Source organism: Cryptomeria japonica, chromosome 5, assembly GCF_030272615.1.
Source record: "Cryptomeria japonica chromosome 5, Sugi_1.0, whole genome shotgun sequence".
In the NCBI taxonomy this organism is placed as follows: Eukaryota; Viridiplantae; Streptophyta; class Pinopsida; order Cupressales; family Cupressaceae; genus Cryptomeria; species Cryptomeria japonica.
This window is the reverse complement of record NC_081409.1, coordinates 600,877,821-600,896,369: the sequence shown is the minus strand read 5'-3', so window position 1 is coordinate 600,896,369 and position 18,549 is coordinate 600,877,821. Positions and strand designations below refer to the sequence as shown.

The window sequence follows — 18,549 nt, the reverse complement described above, 5'->3', positions numbered from 1 at the left end:
TCCTATCTCCATTCCCCCTAGGTCAATTTTGGTCTTCTCTGTTCCAACCTTGATGTCATCGATTGACCCACTAAGTTGGCCCCATCCTGGAGTTGCCTTCCCCCAGTTTCTGAGTTGTTGGTCTTGTTTTTGGAGGACCAGGGTGTAGAGCACCTTGGTCTTGGACTAGGGCACCCCAAACCACCCCGATACCCCTTAAGCAAGACCCAATTTGAATATGGGTGGGCTCTCTCCCTCCCTGATGGATTTTGGTCCCCGTGGCTAGACTTGACTGTTGGAGGTAGACCTAATTAGTAATTTACCCAGTGAACCATTTATAAAGACATCTTATCAATTCATTTTGACATCCACTACCTATCTGTAATATTCGTGCACCCGTCAAGCATTCATCATCCAACATTCTCAAGCATTCAAGGCAACATTACATCCTTCAAGCATTACAAATAAAAGTTACATTAATCTTCATGCAAGCATGTGTGTTTGATTAGGTTTTTTATGTTCATGTGTTTGTTATGCCATTACATCCAACGTTTGTGATCATATCTAAAGAGTATTGCATCATTAATCTTTCTATCAACTATTCCAGATCTAAAGTATATCTCCTAGCATTTACTTCAGTATTTACATTTTTCAATTCGAGGTTAATTCCTAAATCAAGGTGTGACCCAAGGAAAAAACCTATCCACAACCTTTTTTCTCTCTTTGTGTGTAGGGAATTGACCTAAGAGCCTTACTCAGAGATTATAACAAAGTTGATGACGACAACGGGTTCAGATTTCAACGGAGTGAAATTCGGAGGACTAGGGCAAATCTCCACCTCATGATCCTAAAAAATCAACCCAAACTTTTGGGAATAGGTTTTGATTCTCTTCTCCTGCCATGATCCCTGTTTATGGCTCTGTTGGACACATGTAGTAGTCTGTTTATACTATTCCTCTTCAATTATCCCTTGTTCTACCCTAATTTCATATTTTACATGCAAATTCAACTAAAAGAGGGTAAAAAATAAAACCAGTGAATCTAATAAGAATTTCAACCCTTTTCCCATTTGGATCATGGCTAGATCTATTGGATTCATCCCTTTTTATGTAATAGTCCTATAGGCACTTGATTAGTGGTTTTATTGTCTTAATTGGTGAAACCCTAATTTCTTCTCACCGATACAACTATCGTAGTTAACTTTAATTTAAAAGTTATCATTAGACACTTAATCCATAAAAAAACTTTAAAAACTAATGTAAGTGACTCAACTTAACACTAATTGACTTAACTTTAATTTTAATATAATTACAAGCTATAGTTAGAAATTAAATTAATTAAAACGCAACTTAGCATCAATGTGTTGAAAATGGAAATGATTAAGATCTTATATTGAAACCCATCAAATTCACTAGAGAAAAATCAGGGAAATCCATAGAAATATTAAACTCCAAAGAAGGTGATCAAGACCTTATTGGAAGACTAAGGTTGTCATAAATATCTTTTTAATGCATCCCTTCTCAACCATAGTTTTTCTTCTAGTTTATATTCATAGTATCCAAATCGTCAAAGGTAATATGCTTTGAAAATTAGGGACTAAAGGTGTGTCAAAAATCACTAGTTTGTATAGTTTTTGCATATTCTGTGCAACTGCAAGGATTGCAATACTATCATAATTCCTAAAGGGTTGTATTTTTTGTCAATTCACAAATATCCCTTTCATGCAAAGTGTCGTTATCAATGAGGTCCACATTGTGAAATACATGTAGTATAAAACAATAAATAATCACTTATCTCTTCACCATTAAAAATAGGTAGTTTAGTAGAGTTTTTAGAGATGTAATAATGTCTCATAATTTATGGCACATAGATCTCACTAGGGAAATTGCCACAGATAATCCCCATTGTTGCTTCACACCATTTTATGTTCCTTGTGCCTCTTCTATACTAGTATTTGCATAATCTTTCTTTTTCCATTCAACCTTGAATGCTATTGCACATTCACAGGCATGTCGTGAGACCTCAATTGCAATCGACATCACAATTTTGTTATATCTAAAGGATCACAACTACTTCACAAAACACAACTTCCTTTTACATGACCTTGTTAAGCAAAACTCAAATATGAATATGAAATTTTGTAATATAGCAAGTGACAATTGCCCTCTATAAGTGTCCTTCAACAAGTAAAACACATAATTCAACACCTAATTCCATCTAGTTCCAGTGTGACATCAAAGTAGGATGTGGTCTTGGAAAACAAAATTTCACTCTATAAAATAACCACCCTAATTATCCTTTTCCTATAGCTAATCCCAACCCTTTGATAATGATAACCTATGACAAAACATTTCATTTATTTTTTCCGATCATGCCCATACTTATGCTCATGTAGAGGCATGGGATAAATGAGCTAGATTTATTAGAGGTCTAAAAGTTGATATTGAGCAAGTTTAAGTAGACGATTTGCATGCACAATTGAGAGGGTCAAAAGAAATAGATGGCCACACATCAACTTCTACATATACAAAACAACAATCATAGTATTGAGGCACCCAACATACAAAAATCCATGAACTAGCAGTGGTATACAAATTTGATCATGAACCTCACTTGTTAAGTTCAAGTCCACTATGAAACACCCTCCACCCCTTTGGTTCCTATGCTAGCATGAGTCTCTACACTTAAGTGCCAACACCTAGCACAACTTATGTAAATTTTGATAAGTCTTGAGCATGAATATATTAATATGATTATGGTTATTTATACATAGTAAAATCTGTTATCACATTAAAAGTTTTGTTTTTATTCTCTAATAACAAACTATTATTGGAACTCATACAATCTATCTACAACTAATCCACACACATGTGAAACAATTCCAACAAAATCAAATCATGAAAACACTAGGATATCATTAATCATATTTTAGTAATTAAACATAGTTTTAATCTAAATTTTGAGACACGTGACCTCAAATCCCATTATTTTAATTGAAACTATGTATACATGATTAATTCAATAACTAAAAAATTAACTTAAACTCTTGTACAATCTAAAAATTCACAAAAAACGGTTATTTCAAACACTACTCATCATAGAACAAATAAAAATTAAATAAATTATCATAAAATTTTAAATCCTCTGTCTTAAAAATAAAATTTTATTGTATTATAAGGTCCATTTACACGTTTGTTTGTTCCAACCCTATTTATCATCTAGGGTAACCTTTAACATGTACTTTATTATTGATTTTCCCTCAATACGTATAGGGAGGTTTTGCTTCCTTCCACAAATTGCTAACTATGCTAATTGTGAATATTATTTTGACGTCCTTTTAGCTGTCAAGTTCCCATTTTTTCACAAAACCCTAATCCTTTTAGTAATAAAAACCCTTGCTGTTCCATGTTTATATTTCTCTAGGGCGTAGCAGTGGAGGCCAAGCAAGGACGCCGCAGCTAAGTTTTCAGAAGACCGGGATTCAGGTTGGTGATATTATCACTGTTTTTCTTCGGGCTTTTTAAACGATTCGTTTCTTAGCGTTTTAGGGCTTTTTAAACGATTCGTCTCTTAGCGTTTTAGGGCTTTTTTGCTGCATCTGTACTACTCAGATCTAAGCTTAAAGCTTTAGATATTTGTCTTTCGGCCTTGCCTGATCAGTTTTAGTTTCTCCATCGTTATTTCTTTTAGGTCATTACAAATTGCATTAGTAGCTATAGCGTTTCAGGTAATCTTCTGTTCTTTGTGTATTGTATATGCTGGGTTTTTTTCCATGTGACATCTAGTGGAGTTAGGCCAAATGGGGCACGATCTGCGTCACACGATAGGCGATGGGCAAGGTCCTTTTCATGCTTTTTGGGCCTGCAAATTGTTCACAATGAGAAATGGCTATTGTTGATAGATACTGCAACTTGCTTTGCAAACATAACTGCAATAACAGCATTGTGGGACTTGTTGAGTTTTTTTTGTTGATGCTGTAAATCTACCGCGACAGTTAGGTTAAATCTGATGGGCATGTGACCATATTATTGTTACTGTAAAAATATATGAATGTTTTCTTGATGACATGCCCAATGCAAGGGGAAATTTGAAAGGATTACGGGTGATATGAATTAAGTCTCTAGTTCCGGACTTTTATCCCGAACAAGATTAGCATTTATAGGACAATCTTTTATAGCTTATGGGCAGGGTTGACTGTCAAGTTTCTATTTGTGGGAGATGCTGCAGCCGACCCCCTTAATTATCTCTTTAATCATTTTCAGTGTTCTCACCTCAACATCTTTATCAATTTTAAGCTTATTTGCCTTGTATATTATGTATGTTTTGCGATACTAGTCCTATCTGAATATACTTTCATTCGCTTTAATATGTGTTTATCAAAAAATCAGACCTTGCGATGAACTTAAACAATGATGTGTGTATGGGTACAGACAACTCTTACTTTTGTTTCTGACGGGCAACCTTATCCAAACCCCATTTCCTGCTAGTCTGGTATACATGGTGAAACTTATTGTATCATAGTAAATTGCCACTGTGCTATTCTTTTGTATGTGAGATATCTGGTTTGATATTGTAAACAAGGAAGGATTGTTTATTGAGTAAAGCAGAAGCTACATCAATTATATGGGTTTGCACCTTCTGTTACACCAATGGATACTGCATCTTGCTATAGGCATAACCCCTCTGCTGGTGCTGGTTGATAATTATGGCCATTCTTTCCTTTACTTTGTGCAATGTGTAGATTGTGCTTACCCAGTCCACTTGTTATCTGGTTAGAACCCTCAAATCTTTTATTTTGAAGAGCTGTTCACAAGTGAAATTTCCTATTCAGTGTAGCTATTTACAAGTGAAATTTCCTATTCAGTGTAGCTATTTTTCTCCGGGTGAGCTGTTACTCATGGAAAGTACTGAATATATTTAGTAAAAGCAATGACATTCCTTAATGAAGAGCAAATACAGTTGGCCTGCCTTCATCCCCACTTGCTTGTTTCTATGTTTCGAAGCACAAAATTATTAAAACTTTCTTTACATATCTTAATTTTTAGGGTGAATCCTCTCTCAAAGAAACTACTCAATATTTTAACTAATTGAAACAAATTTCAATAAAATGCAAATGCTTTGCTTGTCCTCACACCCATCCGCTTGTGAAGCATTCAAAATCTAGAATAATTAGAACTCTTAACAATTCTTTAATGGCAAGCAATGCCTTTTTTCTTTTTAGTGTTCTGCAGAGAGCTATGAGACTATTTCACTTCTCAAATTTCAAGTGAAGTGTCTCAATTTAAAGTAATTTACAACTCCCATAAAGATACATATCAATATTTCCTGCGTCTAAGGTATGGTGGACAACTATTGAATGAGTGGTTTCACTGTTTTTTTTTACTCTATGATGTATTAATATTGTGCTGATTTGCCACAGGTAATTCTGATCTTCTTACTGTTTTCAGAAAGGATATGGTTGTTTTAAGTTTAATTTAGCCAGATAAGTGAATTATTCTGTTATTTCAGAATGAGTGCAGAGGAGGTAAAGATTGTACCTGAGTCGGTTCTCAAGAAGAGGAAAAGAAATGAAGAATGGGAGAAGAACAAGAAGCAGCAGTTGGAAGCTGCAAAAGTAAAAAATGCTAAAAACCGTAAACTGATCTTTAAGAAGGCTGAGCAATATACAAAGGAGTACACGGAACAGGTAATAAATTGCTTGATTTGTGAGTGGTGTCGCCATACCATCTAGTGTTAAGTGTGTACCTTAGTTTCTTGTCCATTTTGTGGCAAGTTTTGTATCAATTTATTAGTCACCAAGGACTGTGTGGGCCAGTTAATAAATTGCTGGTTTTTTTATTGATCTGTCACCATGCCATCTAGTGTTGAGGAATGTGCCTTGGTTTCTTGTGTGCTTTGTGACAAAAACCAGGAGCGGGAGGTTATCACATTGAAGAGAGAGGCAAAAATGAGAGGAGGCTTTTATGTTGAGCCAGAAGCTAAGCTATTGTTCATTATTCGAATCCGTGGGTAAGGAGTTAGTTTGTCACATTTATAGACTTTGTGCTTTCTTGGTCTTTGATATGGTGATAAATTGTAAGCAACTAGATTTCTTGTCCATTTTAGATTTAAAAGAACAAATGATTTCTATTCCAGATTTCAATATAAGTTTTTAGATCTTTAGTCTATTTTTACATAGAGGAACAAACTCACCATTTCTTTTTTCCCCCAGATTCTAATACAATTTATTTAGTGGTTGTTTTCTTTCACTGACTTTTCTATTTTTCTTATTTAGTATCAATGATATGCATCCAAAGACCAGAACGATTACGCGACTTCTGCGTCTTAGGCAGGTTGGTCCTTTTTCTGCTCGATCAGTCTCTTTTGAGCCTTTTGTTTCTAGAATAGTGGTTAATGATCACTTTTGGATTGTGTATCTCAGTGTTATTGACTTGATATGCTAGTTTTTTTCAGATCTTCAATGGTGTCTTTCTAAAAGTGAACAAAGCAACAATGAACATGTTGCATCGGGTTGAGCCATATGTGACCTTTGGGTATGTTCTTAGTTATAAACATTATGTAGATTGGTTTTTCTTATTTTATAGATATCTTGTGTTTACTGTCATTAATTCTCCTGCTTATTGCTTTCTAGATATCCAAATCTAAAAAGCATAAGAGAGCTGATTTACAAGAGAGGTTACGGAAAGGTAGATAAGCAGCGAATTCCTTTGACTGACAATTCTGTCATTGAAAAGGTACTTGTATTTCATGAAGCCTTCTTGTTTTAGTCATTATGCTTTCCCAGTGCTTATTATTTCAACCTTCTTGTTTGTGAATAGGTTTTAGGTCAATATGGCATAATCTGTATTGAAGATCTTATACATGAGATTGTTACTGTTGGCCCCAACTTCACAAAAGCAAACAACTTTTTATGGCCATTCAAGCTCAGCGCTCCATCTGGTGGACTGAAGAAGAAACGTAACCACTACATTGAAGGAGGTGATGCTGGGAATCGTGAACAGAAGATCAATGAGCTGATCAGGAGAATGAATTAGCTGTGTTAATTATTTTGTTTTTAAGTCCGAATTAGTAATCTTGCTGGTAGCTGCTTGATTTGTTTCTGGTTAAAACGCTTGAAATCTTGCAGCATGAGAGACAATTTTGCCTTGCATTTTTTAGAAAGTAAGTTAATTGTTCCATCTTTTGCACAAACATGGATAAGCTTTTAAATCAGCACATAGCATTTTATATTTTTCAATGGTTATGTGAGATTTTATCTGCATAATTTTTGCCAACACTAATCCGGCTCTTCCAATTAGTGTGGATTCTTCCTCTTGACATTGATCAATTATTATATTCGTTAGGAATGACTTTTTGACTTTCAGCCATGGGGTACAAATTTATTTACTGTTAAGTGCATTTGTACCTACGGGTTGAGATTTAATATAATTTCATATGTGCTTTATTTTTTGATTGCACACCATTTTATCAATTTTAATGTTCTCTGACAAGAGTTGTCAAACTTCAGGTAATCCGTCAAATCTCTTCTTGATTTGTGAAAGTGTATGGGGATTTAATCCTGTTGGAGAAAATGTAGGCCAGGGTCTTCTTTACTAACCTGATGTAAAGCCTGAGGGTGTGATTCTCGCTCGCTCTTGAGATATGGTTAATTTTTATTGATGTGAAGAAAATGGAGATCTGGTGTATTTTCTGTTAATAGATGTTGTTTGCATTGTAGTTTTAACCCACTGGCAATTCTGCCCTCTGAACTGTATAATTATGAAATAGATAAAACATAATTTTAGAAAGAAACAATTTGGAAGAATAGATACCATTTTGAAGATGATGGATAGGCTCCTTGGGGGTTCTTTAGAGACTTAGGTGAACCATAATTTTAACCCACTGGCAATTCTGCCCTCTGGACTTTATAACCATGAAATAGAGAAAACATATAATTTTAGAAAGAAACAAGTTTGGATATGACTAGATGCCATTTTGAAGATGATGGGTAGGTTCCTTGAGGTTCTTTAGACACTTTCGGTAAACCACTGCTAGTTTCCACTTTTCTACTTCTGAACCTATTTATGGTAAGTGTGGTTATCATAAATCATGAACATGCTTCTATCTCTAGAAGCCATATCGAAAATGGGATAGGCTCCTCGAGGTTCTTTAAGGACTCTTGGTAAATCACTGCTAGCTTCTACTGATCGAATGCTGAATTATTGATGTGGACTGTATTATCATAAATCATGGACACGATTGCATCTCTTGGCTAATGTTATATGATTGACTTTGTAAAGCATTTAAAAAATGTGCTTTGCCAAGGCTAAATTTGAAAGATTCTATAAATTATAAACTTGTTCGTATTTCTTTGCTATTTTGGGAAAAACGGTCTCTGATCAAATGAGTGATTCTAAATATTAGGTTGGCAAAATATATGCTAGTCTTTGCTTAACGTGAAAATCACCGATTAGTCGATATGAATAAAGTATTTGTGGTTCTACTCAAGCGTTGTTTGACATGGTTTATCATACATATTGTGACGAAGTATCATGGATTGAATATTGTATTAAGAATTAATCTGTTTAAAATTTGAAGATAGGGGAGGGGACAGTTTGGTTCCATAAATACTTAGGTTTGAATTATGATAAACAAACAATTTAATAATTCAAGTTTTGAACTAATATATATATATTTTTTTTCTAAGATTTGTGGACCCATAAAATAATGGAAAAGAATATGAAAATATGTGAGATTCAAATGGTGTGTTTTATAAATCATTTGTTCTACTATTGACACATCTAATTGCGAATTTGTTCAAAGCTTGGATGAATAGAAGAGATCGTACCATAAATATCTTGGTTTGGTTATTGTAAACAGAGTTTTTTACAAGACTTTTGAAGGTGGAAGTTTAGGGGTTTTCTACATATATAATTTGGTTTGAATATGCATTATATAATTTGGTTTGAATATGCATTGTACAAGAGTATTGAAATCTAGGACATATTGATGTTGGGAATAAGCAACTATATTAACTCTTGTATTGCAAAGAATGTTGTCAATGAATATAAGTAATTAAGCTTTTGCAGTTTGTTTGTTAAGGGTTGAAGCATGCTTTGAGTAAGCCACCGTGGATTGTTAGATTGATATATATAGTATTTACCTTGGGTTAATTGTATGTGGTAGGAAAAAGACCAATGTTTTGGTTTTGTTATCGGGACAATAAATATATTTTTATACATTTTAGCATTGCATGGTTAAGTGATTTAGACGTAATGCGGTGTTTATATGTGCAAAGTTATTAACAAACATAGGGTAAGCATGCTTTGACTACAATTGCCTAGTCTTAGTTGCAACCTCATTAAAGTACGTTGCATTATTAGGGACAAGGTTGATGAAGAGGAGGTTATGGTGAAAGGAGTAGAGGTAGCTATTGTTATAATTGTGGTTAATGAAGACATCACATAGATGTGATAAAATTTGAATGTGTGATTATGGTGATGCTAACCATAAGATTGAAGCTGGTTTAAATATGCATTAAGTATTCAAAGGCTCTAAGAAGAGAAGACAAATGATTTAAAAGGGTTCATTGAGAGCATCACCATCCAAATTGATTTGGATCCTTACTAGGAATGGTTCCTATTGGCTCTCAAAATTAGAGGTTCTACTTCCCTATAGGTCTCTCTCAACACCAGTGCAATGGAGAAAGCAACATAGTTAGAGAGACATCAAACTCGTACAAGGTGGATAATCTTGGGCTGATTGATAAGAGGGCGCTTTGTAGAAATTGTGAGGAAGTCCTCCAAGTCTCTATAGGTCAACCCTAAGAATTATAGCTCATGTTTTGATTGACTATGCCTTATGACAACATCAAACCTATTAGATCTCATACAAAGTAGATAAAATGAACATGTACATGCATCTATAGATAAAAAATAATATTTTATCCTTTTATATAAATCCCCATACACCTCATATACATGCATAACTAAAATCTATGACATACAACCCACAAAATATATTACAATTCATAAGCACTGAAGAGGTTTTAACATGTGTAATTTACAACACTATCTAACATGGTAAGACCTAAAACTAATTCCCAAATTACAAGAAAGAACACAAACTTTGTTAATTTTTTTTATCTTTGGTCCTCTGTGTGCCTATCCCAAATGAGAGATAAAGTCAATGATAACATAATGCATACATTTGTGTGCTTGTAATGCTATATTTTTTTCATTTCAATAACATGCATATATTCATAAATTTTCATAGAATTTAGGTCTTCTCACACCCATGATAGATCAAAAGTATCCCACATGCATTAAGGAAGGGTCCATTACAAAAAAAATGTAATGTCAAAGTGCAATCGCACCTACAAATTCTCAAAACAACAATGCATCAAATGTGACTTTAGAGACTGAGACACACCTTAATTCATTAGACAAACACCTAAATTATAAAGAGGAAAACTTTGTAGTTGTACCTTCTCCAAGTTGACCTACAAATCCACTTGGATAGCACTCCTATAGAAATAAACTTTCTCTTTGTCCATATTTTATATCTTCTCAGTTTTAACAACCATATACTCACATTAAAATCTAAAAAACATTGCCAAATTCTATGATATCATGCAAATAGTTCTAGTGAGCATAAAAAATGCATGAGCCCATCAAATTCTTAAAAAAATTGATTTTAAAATAAATACTCATCCTTCAAGATAGAAAAAGAATGTCAAATGATTGTAAAATCTTCAAAATGTTTTTTATTTTTTATTTTTTATCTTTTATCTTTTGGGTATTGACAAATATCTCCTCACATTGCAAATCAGTCCAAGCGGTCAACTTTTAGCCATAAATCCTATCCAAGATCTTATTTTACCTTGCCATTGGGATCCTTTGTAGTATAAATGAGTGTATACAACCAAACATTTAAAAATCAATACTATAACATAACCAATACAATAAAAAAATAGATTTATGATGAAACAATAAACACTTTTACTATAAGATAAAATTTCAAATAATTTATAGAACTTAAAAAAAAAGAATATATTCAAATTTGAGAAAACAACAATGATAGAAAAATGCCAAAACTTAGAAAATTTGATCATTCAAGACACACTAACCACTTTTCAAATTTGAAAAAATAATAATAAAAATATAACCAATTTTTTTTTTAATTTTTAATTTTTAATTTTTATTATTCAATCCACAAAAACCACATAAAGACTGAATGAATATCACATTCCCTAGAAAAAAAGAGATAAATACATACCTTCATACAAATCATACTTGAAAATATTTTTATACTAAACATAAAACAACCCACACCTCCTAATGTTACTTGTCTCCCATAACAATCAAGAAGAGCATATACGATACCTCCTCTCTATACCTTATAGGTGACAAATAAAAGAAAATATACCACACCACATTTGACACTTTCATAAAGTCTTATATAAGAGAAATCTTCTCTTCAATATATTTAAATGCCCCCTCTTTGATATATTAACATGCCCCTTCTTTAGATGCTTGCCTCCATGAGACATGGATAAAATCATAATTAATAGGCGAAGTCTCGTTTTCTTAGTCATTAAAAAGTAAAACTTTCCACTTTTTTCTATTTTCTACATTCCACACTTCCCTTAGTGTAACAATCTTCGTACATTTTAAAACTATTTAAACACTGTTTGCCACTCTTATGCTTATATGTGACATTTCACATTAAGGCAACACATAAGCTCTTAAATATGATATAAAAAAATAGTCAAATATTTTTAATATGATTTAAAAATAATTTTTTAAATTTATTTTTATTTAATATTTTATGATATATGAGATGTTTTTTAACATTTAAGTAAAAATGGGTTCATAAAATGTACATATCATTGTCAATCTATGTTATTTCTATTTATATAAATCACTATAATAGGAAAAACAAAATAGGTAAGAACATACAAAGTTAATCTTAGTTCAACTTGTAACAATATACTTAAATTTCTGCAAGTAAACAAGAAGATAAGAATAAAACCCTTATAAACTCCAAGTAAATAAGAAATAGAAACTACAAGTGAATCAATAATAGTCACATAAAGTTAATGCCAACATATATTTTTTTTCATCCCATTTCCCAAACACAAGTTGAAGAAAAACCAAAGAGCACAAAATCTTTAGCAAATACAAGCATTGGCTTTGGTTGGGGTATAGTGCTCCTTGTGGGCACTACAAGAGTTGGATACATTTTTGAGTGGTAGACCAAAAAGACAACACAAAAATTGATATATACAAATAAAATATATGAACCTAATAACATTTGAATCTAGGGGAACAATAGTCATAACACTTGCAAAGTCCAACCCAACATTCATTCTGCGGAGCGAAAAATGGGAGCGAGTGTGGAGCGAAAAGGAGCGGGAATCCCAAAATTCAAATTGGGAAATGGAACAACGGATTTCTTGGAGATTGCAGTTTTTCTGGGATTGGAACTGGCGATCAGGCAGGGGGTCAGGCACCTCAAGGGTCAGAAGAGGACAAGGAAAAAACAAAACCGGGAGAGGACAAAGATTCGAACCCCAAAGACCCACACGACAGAGGTAAAGGAAAAAAATGGTCTTCGCTCTTCGGAGTGAAACTGCTGGTTAAATCTGGGCTTCTGGAAGTAACAAACATTTCAGACTCTGCCTTTGGACAGTTTGCTATTGCTGTTCCAGACAAAGTGGTTGATATGATTGTTGCTGGCCTTTCTATGACATTAGTAGGACGATTCTTTGGCTTTAGGCCTAACATTGATGATGTTAGGAATTTCATAAGGAGAAAATGGCTTGTTAAAGGACAAGTGGAAGTGGTAGCCCTGCCTAGAGGGTCTTTTGCCTTCGCTTTCAACTCTGAAGAAGACATGAATAAAGCTCTCTGCGAAGGCCCTTGGATGTTTGGCAAGTCATCCCTGGCTCTTTAGAAATGGGCCCCGAATCTCGTCCTTGATGAATCCTTCTTTGTTTCTGCGCCAGTCTAGACGCACCTCCCGGGTCTTCCGTTGAAACACTGGAATGAGGAAGTCTTCAAGGGTATTGTGAAATCCTTTGGAGAACTCTTGTTGATCGACCCGATGACGGTGGCTAAATCAAGGTTAGTCTTTGCTCCCATCTGCGTAAATGTTAATCAAATGACAGATATGCCTCAATCCATAGACATTATTTCTAAACTTGGAAAATGGTCCCAAGCTATTGAATATGAATCTCTATCGTTTGCTTGTTTCCACTGCAAAAAATCGGGGCATTGGGCTAAATCATGTCTGCTCAAGAAAAACAAGGAAAACAAGACTGATAGCAACAACAAGAACAAAAGGACCTGGCAAATGATAAATAAAAAAGGAGACTCATCAACAACTGAGAGTAACCAAAATAAGGATATAACAGATCTTATGAATGAAGCCAAGAGGAATGGGAGTAGTAGCAACGACCAACAATATTGTGTTTGCTCCAATGACCAACCGGAGAGATCTAAAGAAGCAGAGAAAGGAACTGAGTCGAACAATAAAAAAAACCCAGAGGACCAGGAGACTGGATCTGTTAGTCAGGAGAAGGAAGAATCCATTCCAGACTAGGAGACTGGATCAATGAGTCAGGAGAAGGAAGAGACCATTCCAGCCCTATCACTATCAAAACTGGTTGAGGAAAACTTTAATGAAGCTCAAGACCCTTCTGAAATTGAGCCTTTACTTCTTTTAACCAATGGAAGCCCAAAGCCTCACCTCTATAAAACCCCTTCTCATAGTGTGGATTTGCTGGATGGGAATCTCTGGATATTCGGATCGAGAGAAGGAAAATCGAACAAGGAGGAATGCAATGGAGGAATCTCAACTAGAAGCATGATCAAGAAAAAGGAAGATGTTGGAAGTCAGAACAAAAAGCTGGGAAGGCCATCTCTAAAACATCAAAGGGAACAGGAAAGATGGAAGAACCGTGCTGATGGAACACAATGTTCCATTGAGTCAGCCCTATCCCCACTTAGAGTATGAAGATAATATCCTAGAATATCAGAGGGCTGAATGCCCCTCATAAGCAGGATGTGTTACAGAACATCATCAAAGATCATAAACCGGATGTGGTCCTTGTTCAAGAAACCAAGATGTCTAAAGAAAAAGTTGAAAAGATTAGAATTTTCAAAGAAAATGGAGTCATAGGATCAAACTCGAAGGGAGCTTCTGGAGGAATTGTGATTTTTTGGAACCAAAAAACCATTACTGGAAAGGAAATCATCTCTGCTTCTAATAGGATCTCTATTCAACTTGAGCATATTAAGGACAACTTTGTCTGGGTGTTATCTAATGTCTATGCGCCTAATACCAAATCCGGGAGAGCTAAATATTGGAAAAGCCTTGTAACTGACAAACTCCAGTTTGCTGATCAAAGCTGGATTATTATGGGAGACTTCAATACCCCGCTCAAAGATGAAGAGAAGATGGGAGGTATCCCTTTACAACTTGATGGGAAACAAGACCTCATGGACTTCATTAATGACCAAGCTCTCATTGATGTGGATCTCTAGGGCATCAATTTCACCTGGACCAATAGAAGAATCAGAGCTGATCTGATTCAAGTCAAGCTTGATAGATCTTTAATTTCTCCTGATTGGCTTTCTAAGTATAGTTGTTCCCTTGCCTCTGTTATCAAAATTGGTTCAGACCATTACCCCATCTCGTTTACTGCCAACTCTTTTTCAGCAAAGAGGAACTTCCCTTTCAGATTTGAAAAAGCTTGGCTCTCCCATCCTTCTCTGGAAGTTTGTATTGCTGAATGGTGGAACTCTGAAGTGGAGGGTAAGGCTCTTTTTAGAATTGCCAAAAAGCTCAACATCATAAAATCCAAAATTAAAACTTGGAACAAAGAGTTTTTTGGGGACATATTCAAGAACAAAATTCAAGTCAAAGCTGAAATAAAGTATGTTTAGGATAGAATCCAAGAGGTGGGGTTGACCGAAGATCTTAGGACGGCTGAAAATGATCTTTTATCTAAATACCACTCCATCATTTCTAATGAAGAGACTTTTTGGAGACAAAGATCAAGAGCCTTGTTTATGAAGGAAGGCGATAAAAATACCCGCTTCTTTCACTTAACTGCTCTTAAGCATAGGGCAGCCAACAAAATATCTAGACTAAATTGCAATAAAGGCATCTTAATAGAGGACTGTGACATTAGGAAGGAAGCTCTCGAGCATTTCAGTACCCTGCTGGGTGATGTGGATATCCTGGATTTCAGCAAGCAAAACACCCTTTTACAAGCTATCCCTCCTATCCTGTCGGAAGCTGACAACCACCTTTTATCCTGTATTCCCTCTAATCTGGAAATCAGAAAGGCGATGTTCTCCTTTCAGGGTGATAAATCCCCTAGTCCGGATAGCTTCCCCATGTTTTTCTTCCAAAATTTCTGGCACATAGTGGAGGCTGACATATGCAATGGTGTTAAGGAATTCTTTGGCTCTAGAAGACTCCTAAAGGAACTGAACGCCACCTTCATTGTCCTAATCCCAAAGATCCCCGGAGCTGATTCTCTTAACAAGTTTAGACCCATCAGCTTGTGTAACTCTGTCTACAAGATCTTATCTAAGGTTCTGACTTCCAGGTTATTGGAAATTCTTCCAAGGATTATATCTGTCTAGCAGAATGGCTTTGTCCCCAGAAGATAGATTTTGGACTCCATTATTTCCGTTCATGAAAATATCCACTCCCTGAAAGTGGCGAATAACCAGGGATTCTTTCTAAAGTTAGACATGGCTAAAGTTTTTGATAGAGTGAACTGGCAGTTTCTCCTTAGGATCATGAAAGCGTTTGGTTTTGGTGACAAAGTTATTCAGCTCTACTCTCAACTCATGGAAACTTCCTCCTCTGCTGTTATTGTCAATGGCTCCCCGTCCAGTTTCTTCAAAAGCTCTAGAGGTCTCAGACAGGGGGACCCCATATCCCCTATCCTGTTCACCATTCTTGCTAAATGCCTGGGCAGATTCATCCTTAAAAATGTGGAAGATGACAATCTTAAGGGTCTGAAACCTTCTTCATCCAATGTTGTCTGCTCTCATGAACAATTCATTGATGACTCTATTACCATGGGGGAAGCCACCATCTTGGGAGCTAAAAATATGAAGATTATTCTGAATACCTATGAATCTACCTCTGGCCAAAAAATCAACTGGGATAAAAGCTCTCTGTTTTTCATCAATACCCCGGTCCAAAGGAAAATAAGGATTGGCAGGATTCTTGGCTGCAACAGCTCTGAGTTTCCCTCTACCTATTTGGGGCTTCCTCTATGTCTCAAGCCTGAGGATTCCTTCTGAAACAAGCTAATTGACAGAATTAACTTGAAACTTGTTGGCTGGAAAGGGGCTGTCCTAAGTCAAGCAGGTAAAATCACTCTGCTCAAAGCCACTCTCCAAAATCTTCCCGTGTATGCTCTTAGCTTGTTCAAAATCCCCTCAAAGTTTGCTGAAGCCATTGAAAAAATACAAAAAAAGTTCCTTTGGTCGGGAGTGGAAGTTAAAAACAGAATTCCCCTTATTGCCTGGAATAAAATTCGTTCCCCTAAGGCCTCAGGTGGGTTGGGCTTAAGGAACATTGGTTCTATGAATAAAGCTTTATTAGCCAAACAAATATGGAGATTCAAAGGGGAGGAAATAGATTGGAACTCTATCTAGAAAAATAAATATCTCTATATGCAACCTTCTGAGGAAGAATTCTTTGACAACTCTTTTAATGTTGAAGGATCTGCCATATGGAATGCTGTGCAATCAACTAAAAGCTGGGCTGCTACTGGCATAACTTGGAACCTTGGAGATGGGAGGAGAATAAGATTTTGGGAAGATAGATGGATCCTGGATAAACCTCTGGAGGAAATCCCAATCCTTAAAGATTGGAAAGACCGATTCAAAAGCAGGTATGGAGAAATGGTAAGAGATTACTGGAGAAATGGGAAATGAATTGATTTTAGCCAGCAGTGTCCGGGACTCAAGTTCCTTCAAATTGCTCTCTCTGCTAAAATCCCTAGAGACAACAAAGATGACAGATTGATATGGAGGGAAACTCTGGATGGGAAATACTCCGTTTCCTTTGCTGTGGCTATTCACAATGTCTCGGTGGAAGAAATTCCCATCTAGGCTAAAGTCTGGAACAAGAAGTTAGTTCCTAAGATCAATATCTTCTTTTGGATTTTCATCCAAAATAAGGTATTAACCCTGGACAATCTTCATAAAAGAGGTATTATTTTTCCTAATAGGTGTTCTCTTTGCTGCAGGGAAGAAGAGACAGTTCGCCATATTCTCAATCAATGCACTTTTAGCTAGGATATCTGGAAAATCATCCTTACCAGGTGGAACCTGAGCTGGGTCTTCCCGAACTCTCTTGGTGACACTTGGATTCAATGGCATTGCCCTAATTCTAATCCTAAAATTGTGGAGACTTGGAAACTTACTTTGCCGATTGTTATTTGGAATATTTGGAAAGAGCGCAACAACAAGATTTTTAGGGATAAAAGGGCTATTCCTAAAGTGGTTGCAGATAAAATCTTTAGGAGTATTTTTGAATGCCTCTACTGCACTGATCAGGAACCTACTGCTAAAGATGATTTTAAAGACATGTGGAACCTTTCTACCACTACTACTAGCAAGGAGACTGGAAGAGAAGGTCTAGTTTGGTGTTTTCTCCCATAGGGATGGATTAAGGCTAACTTTGATGGGGCCTCTAAAGGGAATCTGGGTAAAGCCGGATATGGGGGCATTGTCAGGAATTTTGCTGGAAGTTGTCTTAAGGCGGTGGCTGGTCCTCTGGGGAATATCTTAATTATAGCCAAAAATCTAATTTATGATAAAATATGGCTTGAGGGAGATTCACTCAATATTATAAAGTGCTTAAAGGGGGAATTGGAACCTTCCCGATCTACTGAAAATATCATCATGAAAGATAGGGAGATCATTGCCAGTTTCAAAGAAATTATTATTCAACATGCCTTCAGAGAGAAAAATAGCGTCGCGGATTGCTTAGCGAATACTGGAGTTAACTCTGACTCCCAAATGATTTGGCATGAGGAGGATCTCAATTTAAATATCAAAGAGTTCATTAGAAAGGACCGTTATACGGGGAGAGAAGGACAAATTAATCATGACAAGTAAAAAGCATCATTTATGCCTTGCTGGAAAGGCCATCATTACTTGGCGCTGCGGCAGATCTTCTATTATCTCTAATAAATTGCTGCACGCTTTGTGGGTTACTCAGTTCGAAAACTTGAGCAACATCGGGAAAGAAGGTTATAATTTGTAGAGAAACAGAGCAGATAGCCTGTATCCGAAGATGGGAGGAGACCTAAGGCAGGAAGAACCAGACAATACGTCGACCTGGAAAGTGATGCCAAAAGTCTGGGCGAAATTGGAGAAGGGCTCTCTTACCAGCTTCATGGAGAAACTTGAGGACTATGACAAAGGTAGGGTTAACTTAGCCGTTTCCAAGATTTCTGAAAACTGGTCTAATGGCTCTTTTAAACTTTATGGAGTTAAGTTTAAGCTGGACGCTGGGCTCATTTCCACTGTGACCGGAATGCCTCACTTT

General features: G+C 35.8%; 1 protein-coding gene across 2 annotated transcripts; it reads left to right on the top strand.

The window, feature by feature from the left end:
* The first annotated feature begins 3,303 nt into the window (after positions 1 to 3,303).
* On the top strand, positions 3,304 to 7,208 carry LOC131068746 (large ribosomal subunit protein uL30y). Of its 2 annotated transcripts, XM_058003997.2 has the most exons (8): positions 3,349 to 3,464; positions 3,670 to 3,706; positions 5,488 to 5,665; positions 5,891 to 5,988; positions 6,254 to 6,311; positions 6,433 to 6,512; positions 6,611 to 6,713; positions 6,798 to 7,208. In XM_058003997.2, the coding sequence occupies exons 3-8, from the start codon at positions 5,489 to 5,491 to the stop codon at positions 7,011 to 7,013; spliced, it is 732 nt and encodes a 243-aa protein (XP_057859980.1). In that variant the 5' UTR covers positions 3,349 to 3,464; positions 3,670 to 3,706; position 5,488; the 3' UTR covers positions 7,014 to 7,208. The 2 variants fall into 2 exon arrangements, with proteins under 2 accessions (XP_057859979.1, XP_057859980.1); XM_058003996.2 differs by lacking the exon at positions 3,670 to 3,706 and having other exon boundaries at positions 3,304 to 3,464.
* Positions 7,209 to 18,549: the final 11,341 nt, after the last annotated feature.